This window comes from Lycorma delicatula, chromosome 4 (genome assembly GCF_047948215.1).
Source record: "Lycorma delicatula isolate Av1 chromosome 4, ASM4794821v1, whole genome shotgun sequence".
Taxonomy (NCBI): Eukaryota; Metazoa; Arthropoda; class Insecta; order Hemiptera; family Fulgoridae; genus Lycorma; species Lycorma delicatula.
In genome coordinates this window covers 92452559-92477348 of record NC_134458.1, presented here as the reverse complement: position 1 = coordinate 92477348, position 24790 = coordinate 92452559, and the positions used below count along the sequence as shown (strand labels likewise).

The following is a 24790-nucleotide window of genomic DNA, read 5'->3' as shown; positions in this document are numbered from 1 at the left end:
TCGTAGTGTACAGTTCCCCACGTGCATGACACCAGAAGTTATACCTATATTTCACACGAGCTCGCCAAAGGAATATGTTATGGATCGTGAAGTCCCTGGTTGCAGTTCATGGCCTGATCGGGGTTTTGGCGCAATTCAGGAAAATTTCCTATATCCTAGTAGAGATGAGTTTTACAATGGTGAGTGAGAATTACCTTCTATTTATAATTGTTTACTGTCTTGAAGTTTTAGCTTGTGTATTGTCGCTTAACTTTTATCTGGTCTGCCAGGGAAGTTTAGACCTTTGGGATATTTATGGATAAGAGATGAGAAAATTTCTGTAAAATGTAGTTGGTTTTTCAACTAGTTGATCTATTTTCAGAAAAAAGAAATACATTTCTTACTTGGTTTTATGTTTACAATTATATTAAAGATTATTTTTATCAGTTCTTATTGTTCAATATTAAGGTAATTGTGAGTGTAATTGGCGTTTTTAGTTTGCTGATGCCTCGATTTGAGTAGTCTTTACTTGATGTCCTCGCTTTTCTTCCGCTTAAAACCTTGTTTTGTAAATCCAAAGAATTTTTTTACGTATTTCTTTCCTTTAAATCTCTTTTATACTTGTGTTATTCCTCCGTTGTTTTCTAGTAAAAAATGGACGCCTGATTTGTAACCGTTGTTTTTCTCTTGAACGGTAATTGTTGCGTTAACATCCATTCCCGTAGATTTTGACGGCCTATTTTTAATCTTGATTTTGATGCCGATAACTTTTTTTATATATACAGTATCTACTAATTGCAAATCTGCAGAAATCACGATTTTATATAGTCTTGAGATTCTTGTTTTCATGTGTCGGCGGCGGTTGCATTTTTGTACAGTCGTATTTTCGTAAAAGCCTATTAAACTATCTTTTATAAAACTAAGGTCTGTGTTTATTATCTCTCGGTTTCTGTTTAACTGAACTGTTATGGTTATACTGTTTCCCGTTTCTTCGTCTAGTCGTTGGCATTAGACAATAAGTGTCTCCCATGTGCTTTTGTTTGGGGTTTGTTAAATTTATTTTCTTTTTCAAATATTCTTGTGTAATGTGCCTTTTTTATTATTTTTACTTACCAAATTCTCTCTAGCATCATTAAAAACTGAGCAAATTCATGCAAAACTGAAGTCCAGTTTATTTAATTACGCCTCCCACATTATGTTGGTGTTTCTTTGAAATACTAAGTAAATAAAGATTCTTTCATACATAGTTATATAATTTATTCTATTTTTAGTCATTCATTTATTAAATTTTTTTCTTTTTTTTCCGTCTCACAGTTCCAATTTGACCAGTTTATGCTTCATGTATGACCAGTATTCATATTTTCCATTTGATAAAATCATGATCATCACTTATTAACTAACTTAGTGATGATAATGATAATTTTTCATCTGATTCACATAAAGAATAAGTGTAAAATTATAGTTTGATATGATTCCTGGACTATAGAATAAATATTATTTTATAAGGTAATCAGCATTATTTTTGAGTTTTATCGGTTGTAAATTGTAGGCCTAAATGAGAATGTAAACTTAATTTTTTCCCCCAATTATAAAGGTTATGAAATCATTCTTTATGAAAGTATTAAAACTTTCATTATTTATAATACTTTATTACGTATAATTAATTTTTCCAACAATAACACTTGAAACTAATTAATAAATTTATTTAAATTGCTCATCATAATTTTGAATTTTACTGATGCTGCTTAATATTAAAATTAAACATGCAAAATAAGTAATGTGATAATGTTAGAATTTGTTGAATGAGTTATAGTCAACTTTTTTTCTATTAAAAAAAATAAAATAAATAATGAAAACATGTAAGACAATTTGTGGATAATCGGACAATTCTGAAAATCCAGGACTGCAAAACCAATATGTATGGGTTCCCCCATGTTATGGTGTATTGCAGACAATTTGAATTAATAAAACTAATTAAAGGTAGTTATAAAGTAAAGTACTGATACGATAGTAAGATTCCTACAAAATACGTCATTTTGTATGTGTTTTTGTAAGAAAATCTGTAAACAAAACACTTAGACTTGATTTACAAATCTTAAATAATGAAGTTTTATTATTTGATATGTGATTCCTGATTTTAGTTTAATTTTTATTCAGTCATGATTTGTCAATTAAAAAGTATGCTATTTTCAATAGACTGAGCCTATTCAATGGATTGAGTAAAGATAAAAAAAAAACTAAATTAAATGTTTGAAAATTAAGAAAAACATTGTTGAAATATAGGGAGGGTTGTTTACAATCCATGCAAGGTTTAAACGCTCAGGAAACTTGGAAGACCTGAAAAGGCATGTTCCATACAGAAATAAAGGAAGTTAAAGAGATGTAGACTTACAGTAACCTAATGACTAAACATTAGACCAGCATTGACTAGTGATGTGTTGGAAAATATCAATTTGACTAAACTGTTGTTTCACTTAGATACATACTGTTAGCTTGTTTTTTCTTTTTCCCCAATACTGCGTAGCAAACACATTGAATGAATCATCAAACTGAACTATCAGCTCATTTTAACAAACATAAAGTTAATGAAAACAGATATAGTGAATTAACTGCTAGCAGATTACTGAGAGCAGATCATTTGTGCAGCAAACTGTTGTTTTATCAGTATTAAATACGCTGCAAGCTAACTGCGAAGATTGAACAGTTTCAAAAAACCAGATAAATCTTATTCACTTTATAAATACTTATAAAGTGCCAAATAGAAAGGTTATATAATAGTCAAATTTTGTGATATAATGATATATGGAATTCACTGGCAACAACTGGAACATCCTGCAGCCAGTGTATTGAAAAAAGTATTAAAATGAAACTGTTGTTTTTAAATTTAAAAAAAACAAGCATTAAGCAACATGAAAAATGAGTCGTGAGCATTAACAGATCAATAATTCAACCTGTTTTTATTAATAGTTGTTGTTTTGAATTGTTCATTTTTGTTTGGCAGAAACAATAGAATTGCCCAACTCTAAAATTGACATTTGGATAGCAAGTCCAAACTTTTACTATTGTGCCATGTTGAAAAACTACTTTCCTGTGTATGAACTAAGTCCATCGTAACATTCACTATTGCTAAGGACGATTATGTTCTAAAAAAAAAGCATAGGTCTTGTCATCTTGGTGGGAATTAATTTAAAAGATTTTATGTGATATTTCTTAATGGATATCATAATTACATATCAGGTTTTAAAGCTAGGTTATTGTTTTAAAATGCTTACTAGTAGAGATCATGCTGTGTAGCAACACATTTCTATTTCATCATAGATATTGATACCAATGTAATTTGAAGGATACTATTGGATGGATGTAAAAGAATTAGTAAAGGAACATATTAAAAAATTGAAGATCAGAGGTGCATGCAATCTATTGAAAAAAGGAGTTAAAATGCTTTGATGGCCAATAAAAATTTTGAAGTATTTAAATATTCAGATTCATTTCTTTGGAAGGAAATTCACTGTTTGATAAGTAGTTTATGAGTATCAAATTTATCAAAACGGTTGGTGATGGAAATTTTACAATATGATATTTTTGTAATAACAGACCAAACTTTGACCATTACATAATACCCGGTTTGTGGAATAGTTTTAATATAAAAACACATTTATGGATATCATTAGCGGAAGGAGGTAGAGAGGTAGCAGAAAGCACTGTTTTGAAATGTCTAATTATCGGGAAAAATACCAAAACTTAATGCAAAGTCTTAAGGAAAGTAAATAGTATATCAAGACTTGCTTTAATTTATTTTTAATATTACATCAGCACAGAATTTGTCACCAAATATGAAAACCTTATAAACTAGTATAATAAGTATTGTTGTTCCAATTATAATAGTGTGAATTATTGCTTATTTTTTTAACTTTCTCAAATTTTCCACAATTTTTCAAGCAGTTCTTTACAAAACATGCTGCAGAATTGCTTTCATTGTAAGAGTTAGATTTCACTGTCTTTCAAATTTATTCTGTGATTTAGTAGTTCATTTTTTGGATCAAGTCCATTGTCGGTTCATGGTGTGGTGCATCCTGGTTATAAAAATAAAATTGTAAACAGATAATAGTGTTTTGTACTTAATTTCAGAATAAAGTTTGTTGTTAAGAATTCAAGTTAATTAAGTAGTTATCATAAATAATTTCATTCAAATACTTAAAACATTTTGTATATTCTCAAATAATTTTTTTTTTGTTAATATTAATAAATTATACTCTGTAGTTATTACTCGTGTAAAGGTTAAATATGATATATAATTTTTTTTTTCCTAATATTTCTGCTATTGATTACAAAAAAGTCACAATGCCAGTATTGAAGCTATAGTGAATATACGAGTATATGTTAAACTTTGTGATGTTTTCTTGCAGAACTTGTGAATTTCTTGCAATTTTTTTCTCAAACCAGTATTTTAGTATGTAGAATCTATACTATTATTTCAATTCAAAAATGCCTTCTCAAATTTAATCTCAGATAATTAAATATAACAGATCTACGATGTAATTCTTGACATCAAGAATTTCACGTACATTTGAAAATAATTTTTATAATTGTGTGTTATGATTTACGAATGTCAGAATGCCATTTTTTATTCTAATATACTACATCTATTTTCATTTACCTATTTTTACAAATAGTTTGAGATCAGTTGAGCTAATAGTAGTGGAGAAAATCTGTGTTACCACAATGAAGAAATCTGTTTGCAGGCAAAATCGCCTCCAGCTATCTACATTCAATTTTTTTATTACACTATATTAGAAAGTTCAGCTTCATTTTAATTTATTCCCATACTATCGGTAAATCTTTTGTTAATGTGAGCCATTTACATTCAGCAGTTTGAGAATCTTTCATGAAATGTTTTTATTAGTTATATTTGAGTTTTATTGTGGAATTTTTTATAAGATGCTATATTGTCTTGTTCTCATTAGACTCTTTTATTTTAAATCACAACTCATTGAGTTTTTAAAAATTTTATTTTTCAATTCACACAAAATCTTTTCTGAATAGTTTTTCTACGTTTTTGATGGATTGGGGGTAATCATTTGATATATTGGTCTTAGGAAAGCTAGCCCGATCATTTTGTTGTTTCAAACCATTAATATAAAAATTTGTGCATATACTTAAAATTGTTAAACACTCATTCTTTTGTCAGATTGATAGAAAATAATTAATTAGTGAATTCTTTTGGCACCAGATAACATTTAGTAAATGTTATGATTGTTCATGGAATTGTAGAAGGTAAAACTAAAATGGAAGATTAAGATTATGTGTGTGTGTGTGTTGATGTACTTTATGAATACACAGAGTATATAAAGAAGTGTATTTCAGAAGTTGTAGATAGTACAAAATTTGCTGAGGGTCAGCAGTTATTTAGAGAACATTAAGTAAAGGTATAAAAATTATTTTAAAATGTTAGAGATAAAAATGAATAATATTTTCTCATTAACACTATTGTTAAAATAAGATGAGTCGTATTAAAATTAAAACTGGGAATAGATACATTTTGAACAGCAAAAATTACAGTTTGATTCAATAGGAAAAAAATTAGGACAGAACTCTCATGTCAGTATAATATAAATATGTATGTTCTTATAATACAAAAACATACTTGGATATTTATAATGTAATATTAATATTGCATTTCTAGAATTTTTAATGGAGTAAAATGGTTTTTTCACACATTGATGAAACAGTTCATCTTTAAATGCCATAATGGAAACAAGCCCTGATTTGAATAAAAAAATACTTGCTAGCTTCTAGATTAGAGTATTGTACGTTATGATCATTGTGTGTATGACAATTTTAATTGTATCATTGACATCTACATTTTCTTACTCTAAAGAACTGAGTAAAGGGTTGAACAGTTTTCATATCAAATGAAACTGGTACAGCGTAGGTTTTTTTTTAACTAGAGTAGGTGTTTGCATAACTAATCTACAGTCGACATAACAGGTCTAGCTTTTATTGTTTAAGTAATGAAGAAAATTACTTAGGTCAAATTAATCAATTACCTTTAGACTACAGTGTATTGTAAAGCGGGTGTGATAGAAAGACCACCTTTTTTAAATATTTACTACTTGCTCAAATAACTTTAATTGATTTTTTAAATTATTGACAGATTTTCATTTATTTCTTAAAACATTAAATTATAATTGACATGCACAACTTAAAACTGCAGCTTTTTCTTATTTTCAAGAGGTTTTCAACCAAGTAAAGCTTGTATATCTGTTCTCATAAAATTGTTGTCCTGCCATTGATATAAGTTTATTTTGAGTTCACTGTATGAAGAACTGTGTGAGAAATATGCAGAGAATTATCTGAAGGCATTTTATCAAAGTGATATAACAATATTTGTGTAAAATTAAGTCATCATAGATAATACACACTTATATTGAATGATCAGAAACAACAGAATTATCTTAACTTTAGTTACTGAAGTTACCAATCGCCAAAATGTTTTGATTACGTTTAATTGCCATTAATAATTGTTCATTGTATACATTTTTTCATCCGTAAGCACTATTTCATTATCAGATTCACACTCTGAATCAGTGTATGAAGTCTTCAATTTATCATTAAATTTCAGTACTTTTTAAATCATAACTCACCATAATATATAAACTAAAACTATTGGCTGAAAGTAGGGTAGAATTTAAAAGAATAGCCTCCTAATCATCATGAAGATAATGTAAAATTTACTCAGTAGTATTTATGTAAGTGTAACATTTGTTTTGGTGTGATTTATTTAGAAAAATCTTATTAAAATAAATGTAATTGTATAGTAAATCGCTACAAATGTACTGCGTAGATTACTATTGCAGAACTGTTCAGCGAGTTAAAATGATTAATGTCTCTCTCTCTCTATGTGTGTGTTATTGTTAGATGTGACAACATGAGTCATTATAGTATTCCCTTATCCTTAAAGGTCATTTAAGTTAACTCTGTTCCTCTGAACTAAAGGCCTGGGCCTCGTTAAAACTGAATTTATATTCTTATTATTAGTCTTAATAAATGGGGTGGATATTTTTTTCATTTCTGAGCTCAGAAAAGTGTTTTGAAAACAGTATTGATGAGTTTTTTTATTGTTAATATATTTTTAAAATGTATTATTAAATGTGAACATTTTATGAGCAAAATGTACTATTCTTAAACTTGATATCACATAGTTTGGTATAATTTAAGTTTTAGTAAATCAGTACACCACATGTGTGCTGCAGGCCCATTTGCTCATGCAAATTAGAAAATTAAGTGTCCATATAACATTATTAAATTTATATATATATATAAATACTGTATAATTATTTTTATTGTAAATAATAATACGTAAGAATTAGATTTAAAAGTTTTCTTTTGTTTTTTTTTTTACAGATATGAGTCGTATTGCATTAACTAAAGATGCATCCGGAGAAAAAGTAAGTTAATTCTCATTTTATCATTATCAAAATTCTTGTAATGTGTTATTAAGAGTCCGACTTATTAATTTTATTTAAGAACTGGGAGTTGTCTTTATTCTTCTTATGGGCGAAATAATAAAGTCATTTTAATTTTGTGTTTGATAATTTAATCATGTAAGCTCCAGTTTAGGGAAAAATTAAGAGTTGTTTAGATATTAAAAATAATATGAATTTCTATATTGTCAGTTGATGGTTTTGACAATGAATTTTTTTTCTTCAAAATAATTATTACACCAGTGTTGTTCATTTTCATTAATAAGTATTGGTGAGTTAATCCTCCTTTTAAATCAAATCATTTATTTATTAAATTTATTTTATTAGAAGCCTAAATGATTCTTTTCACTGCTATTCTGAACCATTATACAGAGTTTACTAGTTCAGAAGTATAGATTAGAAGAACCGGTTTCTTTCTCTTCATAAGCGTATGCTGTTAGATAATGAATGATCTGTTATCCATATAAATGTATTATACACTATGTGACAAAATTAATATATTGCTTGGCTAAAATCAAATCAGGTGTGACCTTGTTTTTTTAGATAACATTAACAATTTATTTACTGTTAAATGTTTGACTGTGACAGTCGAAAAACATTCTGCAGCATTTGGATATTGTACGAGGGCGAGTCAAAAATTATCTACACTTTGAAGGTTGTCATACTGCCTTCTGCTCTTAACCTTTTCAGGACTAACATGATGTAAATTCTAGTTTATGTTCAGACTAGGTTATTTTATTAAAGTTATTCATCTTTATGTAGTTATTCTCTGTATAATTTATCACTTCACAATCACAAGGAATGAATATTATTTTAATTTATTTAAAATCTAAAACTTTTTTGTAATCAAATTTTTAAACACAATTTTATTATAAACATTAACAAAATTAAACCTTCCTTTGAATAAAACTAAGGACTCGTCAGTTACTATATCTTGAAATGTATAAAATACATTTGAGAAATTTTTTTCATTTTATCTAATAATTCTTGAATTTTGAAAAGACGGGAACTGGGTGGTTGATCATTATTATTAGCAAATGAAGTATACTAAGAATGTTCAAATATCTGTCTTTAGCCATCATTTTGGAAAATATTATTTGTTGACCAGTACTCTTTTATAGAGTTTTTCTAATTTCTTGGTCAAACAAAAATGTATGCAGTTCATCTGTGTGTTGGTCTCCGTTGTCATAAATTTGAATGAGTAAGATAGGTTTGTTCAGAGATTTGGATATAATGTTTTTTTCATTCACTATGTTATAATTTTAGGCGTTATTAGAGCTTTAACAAGAAGAAATAAATTATGGACATGATGCAACAAATCGGCCATGTTTACTAACAGATTTCAACAAAACTTTCAGAACCTAATTTTAGAATGCTGGTAACATGATTTTATTCTTTCTGTTTCCAGCTGTTAGCTGCAAAGTATTGATAGTGCAAATAGTTCATTTTAAAGCAGATAAAGTGTAGCACATGTCGGTGAAAGAATTACATTTGTCGCATTAACACGATGATAGTACTCAAATGATAGATTTCTAAAGTGAGTTTACATGACCATAGTCTGTGTGGATAGTTTACTGCAGTCACGTAAACATGAAACCAGTCCCAAAAAGGTTAAGAGTTGGTACAACTGTGGTCACATGTGCAAAATTTGTTCCTAATTTCATCATTTGCCTTCTGGCTATGTAGTATAAATGATGTTCGCTCTGCTAGCAGTTTGTACAAAGGAGAAACAATGAGCAGTGACCTGATTTCTCCGGTTGGAGAATATGAAAGGGGCTGAAATTCATTGTAGACTTAATCGCTTCATGGAGACAGTGCTTTATCACATAAAAGTATTTTCGTGGATTGAAAAGTGTAAAAATAGCTGAATAATTGTAATACACGAAGTGGGAGCAGGATGCCTGTTAACCTCCATCATGAACAAGATACAGCAAGCTTGAGAGATGGTTCTGGTGAATAGGCGAGTTACCATCAATAAGGAAACATTTTCTTTGGAAATCAATCATGGTTCTGCCCATCAAATCATCCATGACAAGCTTGGCTTCTGTAAACTTTGCGCGATTGGTACCAAGACAAGTACTACAGAACTCAAGCTCAAATATGTTGACAACTGCCACTTCTTAATAAGGAAGGCAATATATTTTGAACAGAATAGTCACCGGTTGTGAGACTTGGGTCATCGTTATGAGTCAAAATTGAACGCCAGAATACAGAGTGGAAACCCCTGGGATCTCCAGTAAAGAAAGAATTCAAGACTGAGTCATGAGGGGAAAGCTTATGCTGGCCGGTTGTTTAGGACGCAAAAAGGGTCCTATACTGGAATACTTCATAGAAAAGGGGACTATGTTCAACAACACAAGTTACAATGAAATGTTGAAGAGCAAACTAAAGCCAGCAGTTTGCAACAATTATCTATTGTTGAAGAAAGCGCTGTTATTAACGGAGAATGGTTACTGTAGAAAAAAAAAATCCAAGGGGGGTCATGAATTGTAGAAAAAATCTTTTTATAAGAAATTAAGTTTTTTTTTTTTTTACTTTATTCCAAGAATTATAAAATTAATAATTGTTTAAATTTTGGTTTCAATTATTTGAAAAGCTGATTTTATTTGCAGTTATTTTTTATTATCTTTTGTAATGCTTGCTACATTTTAATAACATCTTTAAATTCTTTGGTTCTTTTTAATGATTTATCCTAATTGTGAGCTATCCTTACTTTTAACTGGTCATTTACAATCTCCTGTTTCACTGAAATAGTATGAATATCCTTATGCATTTATGAAACTGCATTCATTTTCATATGTTATAATTTTTTAAATGCACCTGAAGACCAAATTTTATTCCAGTTTTAAAAAAACTTTTTTATTTGAAGCATTATTCCATCTGTCAGCAATAGCAATTTATTTTTTATATTCATAATCTACCAAGAAAACATAATCTTGTTTCCCTTTTATTTTGTAGGTGTGGATATTTTGCAAATTATGTCTATAATTACCTAGTCACCATGTAAGGAAATTACTTCCATTTAATTTTGGTAATGACTTTGTTTATTTAAAAAACTGGAACTTTTATATGAACACACTTTAACATAAATTGTCTAGAAAATTAATAGAAAGATTTATTATTTTGCAAATTATTTATATATTCGTGTATGTGTGTGTGTTTTAATATTATATGAAATATAGACCACCAAAACAGTAATTAGAAAAGTTAAACTTAATATATTAATTTACAATGACCAGTTTTCATGGTATCCTGCGTCTTCAGTTGATGTTAAATTTTATATCTGTTACAGTAAAATATATTCTTTTAATGATTTGTAGTTTTAATTGAAGATTTTAGATTAGTCATTTTAATACTGGAATTCAGTATGAACAGGAAAATTGCATGTACGCTCATAATATTCAAAATTTCACAATAGAAAACATAATTTCAAATGAAATGACAAAACAATATGTTTTAATGTAATAGGTATAATTTAATACCACCTGAAAATGCTGGATACTGTAACCAGGATCTAATAACTGAAACCAGTTATTAGAAATTATGGTAAGTTTGACTTATCTGATTACTGTGGTTTGGTGGTTTATATTTCATATATTAAATTTTATTAACACAGTGGCCAAAATGTTAATGAATTATTTGAATATTACTAAAAATATATATATGTATATATATCTTGAAGTGTGTGTGTATGTGTATATATTCGTAATATTCTTAAAAAAGAAAAGAAAAAAAAGGACAAAGATAGTGCAGTAGGACTTGTTGAAAAAGTTTTACTTAACCCAACATTCTGTATAAGGGAGTAACTGCTTAGTTGGCCCCAAAAACATAAAATTATTTTTTTCTTATTTTTTTAATTAAAGAATTAATACACATGCTGATTGTTTTATATAAATGATTGGTTTGTGTGCGCATGCATGCATGTGCACTTGCAATGGAGACTTACAGAAGGTAAAGAGACGATGGCTAGAGATTATTTTTAAACTATTTTATTTTGAAATTTAGTTATAATCCTTTAAAAATAGACCCATATATTATTTCATCATATTTATTTTGAGCCTGATTGTAATTGACAAGTCTGAAAATGAGTTTCTTCTGCTGTCTGAAACATGCTGTTTTCTGCTGTTTCTCCATGCTTTTTTAACAATGTTATTGTTACACTTCTAATCTTATCTCAAGCGTGAAAATTTTTTCATGTCAGATGTTCTTTCAGCTTCACAAATAAGTAATAGACTTGATGTAAATTCTAACCCAAAGCACTTAATTATTTTCACAACTTCTGTGTAATGCAAACAAAGCAGTCCATCCCCTCCAATCCTGGAAGATGGTTGATATAATTTAACCTGTTTGTTTTTTTGTTCTTAAGTTTTCATTAATTGTGAACTTAACCACTTTCTTTAAATTGATGACGCTGTAATTTATTCATAACAACTCAAGTTGATGTATTGAGCAGTGGCCTTTCCTACAAAAAAATCGATTGATTGACATGTCAGACCCAAACATATTACCAACTGTTAAAATAAATAAGTAATTTCCCTCTCAATTTTATTAGCCCTTGCACTTTTACTTTCCAAATACTCTGAATGTGTTAGAGCTATATATATATATATATGTGTGTGTGTGTGTGTGTGTGTGTGTGTGTGTGTGTGTGTGTGTGTGTATGTGTATGTGTATGTGTATGTGTATTGAATGGATGATAGACTTGTGATTTCTCACAATTCCGTTGTTGATAAAGAAATTATAACTGTATCTTTTTCAAAAGAAATGGAATTATTTTAATAACTTGTTTTTAATTTTAAAAATGTGTATACTGTTTATCAGTCAGTTATGTCATCAGTTAATTTTATTTTAGTGAGGTAATCTGATCAATTTCTCTTGTTAACCTTTCTTAATTTATTAAATGCCACATTTTAAAATTATAGATTAAGATTTACAGTTGACCAGTATTCTTCGTTAAGCTTTCTTAGACCAGTATTCTTCATTAATTGAAGCTAAGTTAATAATAAATTTTTATGGTAAAATGCCTTTTAACCTTTTTTTTTTTTTTTTTACCTGAAAATATAACTTTATAACATATTTTTGTTAAATTTTATCGCAAACTTTTCTAAAAATTTCAACTGCAGCCATTTTCTTTATTTTCTGAGTTACTACTAAGTATCAATTCCCTGTTAAAACAGGAAACTGATCCAGCTGAGCATTACTTGTGATAAGAAAACTGGTTAGATCAGTATAACTGTTGACACTTTCAGATCCTTCTATGTTTCAGATATAGGAGAACCGCCAAGTTGTAAACACATGGATGCAGTTCACTTTTTGCCTGACAAATTATTATCAAAACTTAGTTTAGTAACAATAATTATGTTCCTAGATCAGGGTTATATTGTTTTTCGTAGACCCACTTGCCTTATTGACACGGAAAATGATTTTTCAATACTTGTTATATCATTGATGTATAGCAACTTCTTTGTTTTGCAAAGTGAAAATTTAGGATTTCCTCTGTATCACTGCACAGTAGTCATAGAAATAATGATGTAAGAGGTAATTACACAGTCTTACATAAGACAAAAGATGATTCTTTGGGAATTATAGTTTTGTATATTACTACAGTAAGTTTACAAGTTGTATAAACATTAGTAAGCTTGTTAGGTCATTACTGTCTACTTTAAAATTTATCTGAACTTTTATTTAGTCATCATGGTTTTTCTGATTATATAGCGGTAGAATAAAATGACCTGTTTGACATCATGTTGTTATATTTTAGTATAGCAACTGATAGTTAATAGCAATTTCATTTTAAAAACAACCAACAGTTATTAATCTATAAACATAAACTCATTCATTATAGAGTTTAATGAAGGTAGTTTTTTTTTGTATATACCTAAATTATATATTGCAGCTCCATATATCCAAAATGAAAAGATATTTTTTTAAAGTGGTACTCGTAATGAACAAGTATTTGAAACCAAAAAGTTGTGTTTTAGTATTTCCATTTTTATTGAGCAAAAAATATAATTTTATCTTAATGCTTTGTTATGATTTTTTTGGATTATTTTCAAACTTTTTCAATAATGTGTTGAAAACTGTTATTTCAGAAAACTGTTGATGAAAATGGGAATGCATTGGCTAGTAACAGACTGGAAACAGTTACCACTGATAGAAAGGGGAAGAGGAGGTTAAAGGTACCGAATTTACGTAATCTTTTTTTTTACCATTATCTTTAAATGATTTAAAAAAGATCTATATGATATTTTAACATAATCATTTTTCATGTGCAGTACATAGCAATTCATTGGCTGGTACAAAGAGGTGCATGGGTGCACACCCTCTTAGCGCTTCAGCATATTAATTCACGTGTCAACAGAAATAAAGAGCTTTTGCATGGCATTTCATTTACCTTACAGAGTGCAGCTCCTTGGTAGTTGTCCGTGTCTAGTGATCTTTAAAAAATTTATAGTGACCTTTATATAGTTGCATAATAAATAATATTAGGAATAATTTGAATGACTATTTGTTTTGTTACTAAAAGTGTTTATTTTTAAAACGGCTGCAGTTTATAGAGTACATTCTAGCATGCAAGTCCTGGATAATGTTTTTATATTAGTTAGGTGCAGTTTGTTTTACTGATGTATTTATATTAATCTTTTTATTCATTCTTTTAATTCTATTTTTCATATTTGAATAAATTAGAACATAGTTTAACTGCTTTCCATTTCATGCGCTAATTCAATAATATGATCATCTCAAAAATTATATAATTCATTCTTTTTCAAAAATAGACCAACTGAATTAAAGCTAAGAAGTTAGCTTATCTTTGTTGTTAAAAAGATAAATAAAAATTAATTAATTATTAAATTTAGCAATCAAACCCTGTTAAGTCTTTTCTTCTCTTTTTAATATAGTAAGTAAATAAAAACTGTAAATGAATAACTAATATTAAATAAAATTTTTCATTAAACGATTTTTAAACCACAAGAAACTGTTTTAGTATGCACTTCTTAAACAACTTATTAATCACGCAAAAATAATGTGTATCATTGAAGTACTTACGACAAATTTGTCAATATGCACATCATTTTTGTTAAAATGCAAGTTAACTACAATTTGAATATACACACATCAAAATTAAAGTAATTTTTTTTGTACTGCTGAGACTGCAGTCTGAAAAAATTGATGTTTTAGGAAAAACCATTATATGGAATATTGGAGCATAAAGAATTTACCAGGTTAAAATTTCTGCAACAAAACATATATTAAAAATTATATTTTATAGTATTTGACATAAAATATAATTAGGTGTTTTAATGTATGCACATTCTTTAATTTATATATTGACGTTATAAATTTTTATTTATAGTACCATTTGTCTAAGAAGAAAATTCATAGAGAATAGAAAAATCAAGCTTATATTATTTAAAGTAAAAGAAAATTCTTCTTTTTTTTATCATTATAAAATTGCATTAAAATATACTAATTATATACAGAAAATAGTATTTCACATATTTTTTGTCTCAAATTTTAGTAGTTTTAAAACCATTAAAAAAGTTAATCAAAATTCCTATTTTGTTTTTTAAAAAAATCTTTATGATATTTTTTTTCACCATAATTACTACTGAACCAGTCATCAGAAAGCTCTAAAAATAACCTGATTAATCTCAATCAAAAAGTTGTATTACAAGAAACGTTTTTACATGACTAATCTTAAGTTACTTGGTGTAGATAAACTATAGTTATATGATCTAATTTATTTGCTATTTTAAGAATAGAATCGTGATCCAGATTCATGAGTCATTAAAACTATTTCCTAGCTAAGTGAGGCAGTACCAAATGTGTGTTCTCACCCTACAATGGGTTAGGGGATTTCATATTATTTTATTTGTACTCTTGAGAATTGCATTGCTTTATTTCTTGGTAATGAACTAAAAACTATTTAGTACCACTTTAGATTATTATCTTCATTAGAAGAGGGGTTTTATTTCTCCTGCCATAATAGCCCATTTCTGGATCAATCCTTTTTTTATGTTTTCTTTGGTAGGAAGTACACACTAATAGTTTAAAAAAATTATAACACTGAAGGTAAATTCTTTTAAAAAACCAAGAAGAGAAACTGGTGTAATAAAATGGTATACAGTTACAATGATATTTGTTGTACTAGAGTTTAAATCACAATAAATTTTGTGGTACATGATTATAGGCCCAAACTATGAGTGTAGTTTGGTCATTGAGATATGACATTTTATTTGGAATGATTAGCATGTAACCAGTCAAAACCAACTTCTTAAGTAATAAGGCTTGCAGTTTGCTTTGAGGCAGTATCGTGTTGTTCAACAAGAACAATTGCAGCTTTTGAGCAGAAGCGGTCCAAGAATTTCTTAGTGGATTAAAACACCCTGCAACCATAATGTGGATTAGATCCTGTCTATAAAAGCATGAAAATTAGGATTATGAAAATCAGATGTATTTGTCCTGTAATTCAAACTTCATTTTGGAGAATTAGAGACAGGATATCCACCATGTAAGCTTATTTTTAATTATAGAAAGCATATTATTTATGAATAAACTTATTATTTACCTTCAGGATAGTAACATCATCAGCAAGTTGAACCCACTGCTATAAGTAAACACATTATACATTCCTGAGAGTGTATAATTATTGTTGGTGTAGCCAGTGGAAATAGATAAACAAATATTTGTTTATGTCGGTGAATGCTATAAAGCATTATCAGAGATATATTCCAAGTTGACTTAGTTTATGTTCATTTGTTTTTGTTCTTCTGCAGTGGATTGCCTTCAGTACCCAGGTTTGTAAACTGGTGCTGCTGTTTAACTCCTTTTTTTATATCATACTATGTTAATCTTTGCATGTTAATCTTTTTGATGATTAAGTTAACTGTAAAAGATGTAAGCATTTAAAAGAATGCAGACAAAACTGAAGCTATTTCTAAACATGGTAATAATTGAAAAATTTATTCTGATCTTGAGAAAATATAAACATTAAAAATCTCATTCAAATTTTATTATGTAATCTGGTTTAAAGCGATGGAAGTTGACAATCATACAGCAAGGCATTATGTGTAAATCATTTTTTATTTTACTATACCACAATGGTGATCTGAAAAATGTATTAAAAATACAATTCATATCCTTTTAATTTTCAGTTTAATAAAATATTACTAATATGAACTGATTATTTAGAATGTTTTCCCTGTAAACTCTTATTTAAAAAATTACAATTAATCTTACCTCAGGTTATTTTAGTCTATAATTTTTAGTCAACCCCAGTTATTTTAATCATAAGTATATAACAGTTGTTATGTTGCATTATCTTAGTTCATTTACACGTAATTAATTCACTTGTTTTCATTGCAGATGAAAAACTACCGAAACATTGTCCCAGCAGAAAAAATTGAAGGTCACCGTGGTGAAGATAATATAGAGAGCTTAATTCAGTATATTGAATCACCATCATCAGGAAATAATATTGAACAAAACAAAGCAGGTAAAACACGTCAAACCAATGGACCGGTGAATTTGGTGAGCAAGGGAACACGTGGTGTTAATAAAATACGTGCCAAGGAAGATGAAGGTCGAAAAAGACGTGGTAAAGAAACAAAATTACATAAATGTAATAGTTTAGAAGAGATTTCTAAAACAAAATTAGAAGATTTAACTAGCCCTAGTAATTCACAGGAAGAAACAGGTAGAGCTCGGCCAAAAAAGCAGGTGACATTAGATGATGCACAGCTTAGTGCCCTTTCATTAGATGAGCAACATAGCGCCTCAGAAGATACGGTTCCTCTTTGCTCTATGAAAAAGAAAGAAGATGTGTTGTCAGATGATGCCGGATCTGATGGTAGAAAGAAAAAGTCTGAGAAGAAACCCGATAGTCTTTCTGATTCAGTTCCTGGTAATGAATTTCATTTGGTACAAAAGAAACAGAGAAGGAAGAAAAGACAAGTAACTGTTACAGGAAGAGTAAATTCAGGAAAGGTTGGTGGTAGTGGTTACTACGGTGGTAGAGGGTTTTCTACTCATGATAGGGTTGAACGAGATGGCCGCAGCCTGTACAGGTACAGACATGGTGCTGGACCCCCAGAAAATGTTCATCCTCGTAGAAAATCAGCATCATCGGTTCCACCATCTGACAATTCTGACTGTTCTGATGAAGGAAGTGTTTGTTCTTTACCGGTTTCATCTACAACCCCTCGTCCAAATGTTGGAAAAACTTCTACATCTGGAGGTTCAACACCTCAAGCTTCTTACGCAGATATCGCCCGATCTGTGGCATCACCGCCTCGTGCAGCCTGTCCTGTTAACCTTCCTCGCCGTTCAACTCCTGCATCGACAGTTCCTTCTTCAGCCGCGTCATCAGGAATCGGAGATGAAGAAACTTCAGCCTCTCCAGAACCTGTGTTTTGCACCAAAAAAGATGCGATGACTGATACTAATTTAGACACTTTTTTGCCCATTGAGGAATATCCTCCGCTTAAGGGGCCTTCTAGTGAACTTATTGTAGAATACACCGTGAAACGTGGTCGTTCAAATCGGGAATCTAGCATTACGGTGGATGAAGCCTTAGTGTTAAAACCTAATAGTCTCCACTGTAATCAAAAAGTTAATCGTACGTCTGATAGTGTAAATGTGTTAGTCGGGGGATCAGTGAAAACCCCTGCTCCTGCACCCGTCCCTGCCACGACTCCTGTCCCTACCGCAACTAAAAGGCCTCCTGTGATCCTACTCGATGAGGGTCGCGCTTCTCCTCGATCAAGTGTAACAGAATTGACATTTGGGTTTGAAGTGAATCAACAGTTATTGTGTGATGATGAAAGTGCTGAAAATTCTCCTTCCAGTGCGCATTTGGAATCGCCTCCCTGTAGTCCTACTTCCAGCTTGGATAAAATTGTCAACTATGTTGGCCTAGGTAAGTTATTTTTTTTATTTTAATCGTCCTTATGACCTTCAAGCTCATTGTTTTTTATATGTCCATAATAATAGAATATTAACAGAAGCGGAAGTTAGTCCATGCACTTTTTTGTTATTTCTCTTTTTACTTTGAAGAATATCATTAAATTTTGACTATAATATTCATTGGTGTGATCCTTATCAGAGTTAAAATAATAAAAATAAACATCATGTTTTTTTTCTTTTCAGAAATATACACTGTTATATAAAAAGTTTTGCATAAGCAAAAACATCCAATGGTTTTGATGAATATTTATTTTTTAAATTGCCCATTCTGTTTCTATTAAATGTGTGAACTTTTTGATACACCAAACAACTACATCACACATTTCAGTTCTTTAATTTACAGCTAGCACATTAATATTTCAGTTTATCAAAAAATGCATTTTATTTTTTTCTGTTATGTTTATTTGTGTATTTCTTGTTGTGAATTTATTAAAAGTAAACTAGTTATTAAGAAAAAAGTACCACCCGCACTTTGGTGTACCCTATTCCTTTCATCAGTGTTTTTTAAATGAAAATTTTTATCAAGAATAGGTTGTTATTTTAGTAAATATTAGTATATGTATGAAAACTGATATTCTTTATATCTATTTATGTAATAGGAAGAGGGTTTTTGTTTGGGATAACAAAAAACTACCTGATCAATTGCAACAAAATCTTTACCCGTTTCTTGGCTTAACTTGGTTTTTGGATATATTTCATCTCGAAAAATCTGGGAAAAAAATGTATACTTATGTGAACTGTGAGTGTCTGTCACTGTTTAACCTGGGTTTGAACTGAATGATTATGAATATCTGAAAACCAATTCTTGATTTTTGAAATTCCGAGTTCAAGGGTTAAAATGGATTTTTTAATTTTTTTGAAACCCGGTTTTTTTTTAATTTCTTAGTAACAAATGAAGAAACAAGCTGATTTTTGGTCAGTATAATCTTCACGTCAATAAACCAATTTCCAGGTTTTTTAAATTCAACCTTGAAAGGTGATGAAGAAAGATAAACAAAATTTTATACAATCATTGCTTTTCAATTTTTCCAATCCCAACTATAGTAAACAAGATATTCAGTTGATCTGGCCTTGCAAATACTCTTCAGATAAATATTTAAAAACCGTTTTTGGTTTTTTTAATTCTGATCTTTTAAGGGGTGCGAAGGTATACAGCGCTGTGGCTCAACTAACACAGCTACTGCCACCATTACTATATGTAATTGCTAATATCTTTGAAATTATTTTAATAAAATTTTAACTTCAGATAACTGGGAAATCCTTTTATTTATAAAAATGAATTTACACTTAAATTCCAGAGCTGAAAAAATTCAGTCTGAGCAAATAATTTTGTTCCAGAATTTTCTTTCACTAAGTGAAAAGTAATTGTTAGTTTTTTGTTTGTCTTTTTTATATAAGCATATCAGGACTTATGTATTCATGTTACACATAGTATCTGCATTTTGTTTTTGTGATTCAGGCATTTTTCATTTTAGCTTTGAGAGTCTATAAAATTTTGACATTTTCATTCTTAGGCGGTCAGGTTCAGAATTATTTTCCCCATTTGAAATTTGAGCATTGACTTACTCTAACAACATCCTTTAATTTATTATTGTGAATCATTTAAACAATTGAGGCCTCATTTTCTTTAAAGTGAATGTAATACTGTAGAGTGTGTTAAGACAATGAAGCATAATTTTTTAATTCTTTCTAGGATATTAATGGTTAGAATTAACAAGGATATTATTTAACAAATTTTTAAAGTAAAATTTCCCTATTTATTTTTAGTGTATGTAGGAATGTTTTCCCTCCGAGTTGAAGTAATTTATAATGCATTGTTTTATGATGAAAGGGGTTTATAGATTTTTTGTTTGTGTAAAGAAAGCAACAAATAGTGCTTTGTCTTTCATATGGCTGTGACATATGTAAAGCGCCTGAGATACAATAGATAATTCAGAGTTGCTTTCTCTGAGAGTAGTAACCTTTTTCTTAAGGACTACAGGAATATTATTAAAAGAATCCTATTTATGAATAAGTTGATTAATGTATTTTGTATAAAACTGCCCAAAAAACCATTAATTATGGTGACATAAAGGAATTAATTTATTTTTGTTGTCACAACCAAAGACAGTTTAAAAGTTTGTAATTTTAAATATAGTTCAAAATTACAAACTCCCAGTAGCAGTAAAGGCCATGTTTTTGTGGAATTACTTATTCTATAAACATCTCTTTAAATTTATTTAAACAGAAAGAAATATATTATTTACATTGCAGAAAAGTATAGATAATAGCTCTTTTTTGGTAAATTTCTTAAAAATCAGATAAAGTAAATCACTATTATATTTTGATTAAAAGTGTGAGCAAAGAACCATAATTGCACATTATGTCATCACAAGGTCAGAGAAAGTATAAAAACAGAAAAAAAGCAAGTATCAAGTAAATTAGTAAAACATCCTTTGAAGCTTTGTCTTCTTTCAGTACCAGTATACCAAAAAGAATGATGAACTTCCCGTAGGGCTATATGGTTTTGAATGGTCAGAAGTTTTGCAAATAAATTTATAATATTAATAAAAACTATAAACAGTAAAAAGAAATGTTTGCTCTGAAGGATTTAGTAAACTTTTCAGGAAGTACAAGAAGTTTAAGGAGAATATTAGGAAAGTTAGCTTTTAAGTTATTGTAGGAAAACCTTGAAAATAGCATTAAAGTAACATTAATGGAGAGCACGACTAGAATTAAAGAGGTACATTACCTGACCACATCTAACAACTGTGGGAACTGATAAAAAAACAAGTTTTATACATTGATAAATCGTGTACTTCATCCTTAAATAAATCATGAAGTAATGATTCTGGACACAGCCAAAAAACTCATAATTTCTAAAGGTAGTAGATTACTTATAATAGGTCTAGAGTAGAAATAGGATTTATACCAAATACCTTATTAACCTGGGGAACGGATTCAGAAAGTTGTGATTACATTAATCAAATGAATTCAGCAAATTACTTGAAAATGTGCAAGGAAAGTTTAACCCCAAATTTAAAAAAAAAATGTGGTGATAATTATATAACATAACAGAATTGGAAAAATTGTTGCATATATATATACATACACTTTTTTCTATTAAAAAATTATAACAGTTTGTTCTTTGGTGCCTTCATTTATTAGTCAAACTAGAATTTGGTAAGATCATTATGATGAACAGTTACAATGAAGTAAAATATAGTGAAGCGAGTTTCCTGCATTAAAGTGGGCGATTATGATAAAGAGTGATGCATAGATTACCTATCATCATTTATGAGCTCACAATTTATCTTCTGAACAGCATATAAAATTCATGTTCAGTGCTTGAAGATTTCAAGGATTGTTATTTAGTAGGTAGTAATTGAAAGTTGTACAGGGTAAAAAATGTTTAATGAATCATTTATAAAAATCAAGCTGTTGCACTCTAGTTATTGTCCATGTATTATGAGAAAAAACATTACGACCAATCTAAAACAAACAGTGATGTAACATAGTGTTCATAACAGGAATCTACCTACCTCATGATGCAAGTCCCTACATAATAATTAACAGACTTTCACGTGAGAAATGTGGTACACTTTTCATAAACCTGATCTTACAGTAGAGTTAAGCTTACAAGGGAAATGCCTGAGTTAAAATTACATTACCAAATTACAGCTGCTGTTCTTAATATTCATTCAAGTTTGTATTTTTTTTTATTAATATATATATATATATACACACACACACACACACACATACTTTTTGCATCCTTGTTTTGCAATTTCCATAACTAATATGGATTTTTACGAGGGTGAGTCAAATATATTCCAAAACTTTTGTCGTTGATGCGTGGTTAATGGAGAGGGGCATGGCTTCTCAGTGTTGTACGCAGGGATGCGTGGAGAGGATCCTACTCTAAGAAAGCCAGCTCACTACTTTTTTTTAGTCAGTATCACAACATCAGGAGGTATCATCACGTTATTTAATTTCTCACAGCAGAGGGTTTGAAATCATCTGAAATTTTGAGAAGACTTCAGGCACAGTTCAGAGACAACACACTTAAAAAGACTCAAGTTATGACTGGCATAAACAGTTTTTGGAAAGCCAAGAACTAGTTGAAAATGAAGGTCACCAACATCACCAAGGACAAGTGCTATTGCTGAAAACGTTCTCATGGTTTATCACCTTATCGAGGACGACCATCAGTTAACAATTGCAGAAATTACTTCTAAGATTGGAGTAAGCTACAGCAGTGCTCAGGCAATCATTTTGGCGATCTTGGATTTAAAAAAGTGGCAACACGATAGGTACCTTGTCTTCTCACCAAAGGTCAGAAGCTGTATCGGCTAGAGGTATGCCAGTGGTTGCTGAGCTGTTGCTAAGCTGAAAGAGAAATTTTTCACATCAAATCATGACCTGTGATGAAAATTGGGTGCACCATTACACCCCAGAATCAAAACAGACAAATAAAATGGAGTAACTGCCCTCATTAAAGCCAAAACTTGACGGTCAGCTGGAAAGGTTCTGGCTACAGTATATTTTTATTTCAAAGGAGTTTTGCATGCTGATTTTCTCCATGAATGTCGTACAGTGAATTCTGCATACTACTGTCAACTTTTAGACAAAGTAAAACTTGTATATTGTCAAAGAAAGACATCTAGTTTCCAATCTGAGACATCATTCTGCTTCATGACAATGTTCGGTTCCATACCATTGCTCAAACTCAAGAAAAAAAATTGCATCCTTATTCTGGACTACAATGGAGCACCCTCCATACAGTCCGGACTTATCACCCTGCGATTACCATCTGTTTGAGCCATTAAAAGAAGCATTTGGAGGACAGAAATTTGAAGATGATGCAATAGGTTGATGTCATACCCACCTTAATTTTATGATAGTAGAATCAAAAAGCTACCTATCCGCTGGGGAAAATGTGTTTCCAAAAGAGGAAATTATGTAGAAAACTAATATTGTATGTATTTTTATTATCCTTCAATAATTTATAAAACAAAAATTCCAGTTAATATTTGATTTACCTTTGTATTTTCTGTGATCCTGTTTTTTTTGGTGATTTTATTCCTTTTTAATTAATTGATATTTCCATCTTTAAGTAGACTATCAAAACTTCTTTTACAGTAATAAACAGTTACATAAAATAAATTAAAAAAATGTTGTCATCCATTACTTATGTTTAACAAGAAAATAGAAGGTACTGATTTAAAAAATATATGTAGACAGCTTTGTTTATAGTAGGAACAAATCTAATCTACACCATGACAATACAAACATGGGAGTAAAATCCTCCTTTTCACAAAGGCTTGTCATTAAAAGTAGTCCTTAATATTTTATCATTGGGAGTGATTGAATTTATTCAAACGTACGAGTACACACTGATTATTGTTGACTGAATGGTTTTAAGTCAATTTATTTTTTCTTTACATTGTCTTGTCACTTCATACTAGTAAACAGCTGCATTTTAGTAAGTTTTTAAAAACTTATAAAGATATCTTTTTTATTAGGCAATTTTCTTGTTTCATAAGTCAAAAGAGCACATGAAAGTAAGAAATGTAATTACAACAACAAATAGAACAGAGTATGGTAGACATACAGCATAATTCTTATCATATGCAAAGTATTATTTTTTCAGACTCAGAAAATTTGTTGTGAAGCGTGGTGATTATGTTGAAAAAAAACTGATGGTTTAGGTTAAGGTATCTTAAATCATTATTGTGATAACTTAAATTTTTTTTTAGTCTTTTTATGTTAACTTAACATTTTTAAATGTAGTACATCAAAATTTAATTGAAAAAAAATTATTGTGAAAATATTGAACTGATAATGCAAAAAATGTATAATTAACAGACTGATACACACAATGAAGAAAAACACCTATAGTTAAAAAATTTGTCTAGTTTCATATTATCTTCAGCCTGCAATAAAAAAGTGCATTTTTGTGGGGATTTTTTTTTTAAATGATATATTAAGTTTTTGTGAGTCTTTTAATTCAGCTGTATTTTTTGTTTCAGTTTTTGTACATCATACTGTTGTTTTTCAAGATAAAATTTATAGTTCATCCTTCATCAGATGTTTTCTATATGAAGTATATTTATACCACTGGATTTTAATGAAATTTTATTATTATCAGTTCTAAAAAATGTTTATTTGATATTATTTGTTCAATGAGTTTTTCAACCTATAATATTGGATGATATTGAAGGCTTAATTTTTTTCCTGTTATCTTACATAAAGGATTAACATCATCATAAAATGTGGTTTTATCAAACAAATTAAAAAAAATTTGTGTTTATAGTATTAGAAAGAAATGAAGAAAGAAGAATCTGTAACCAAGTTTTGTAAAAGTGTATAAAACTTTGTTA

The 24790-nt window shown here is 29.3% G+C and overlaps 1 protein-coding gene across 7 annotated transcripts in view; it reads left to right on the top strand.

Annotated features, from left to right (window-relative positions):
* LOC142323647 (uncharacterized) overlaps nucleotides 1-24790 on the top strand; it is a 242657-nt gene that overhangs the window by 209497 nt on the left and 8370 nt on the right. For 4 of the 7 annotated variants that reach the window (XM_075363661.1, XM_075363658.1, XM_075363659.1 and 1 more), the window contains 3 exons: nucleotides 7384-7427; nucleotides 13556-13642; nucleotides 16830-18381. In XM_075363661.1, coding sequence (XP_075219776.1) covers nucleotides 7384-7427; nucleotides 13556-13642; nucleotides 16830-18381 — 1683 coding nt within the window. The remainder of the gene's footprint in view (nucleotides 1-7383; nucleotides 7428-13555; nucleotides 13643-16829; nucleotides 18382-24790) is intronic. The other 3 variants (XM_075363663.1, XM_075363660.1, XM_075363657.1) reach the window with 1 other exon arrangement.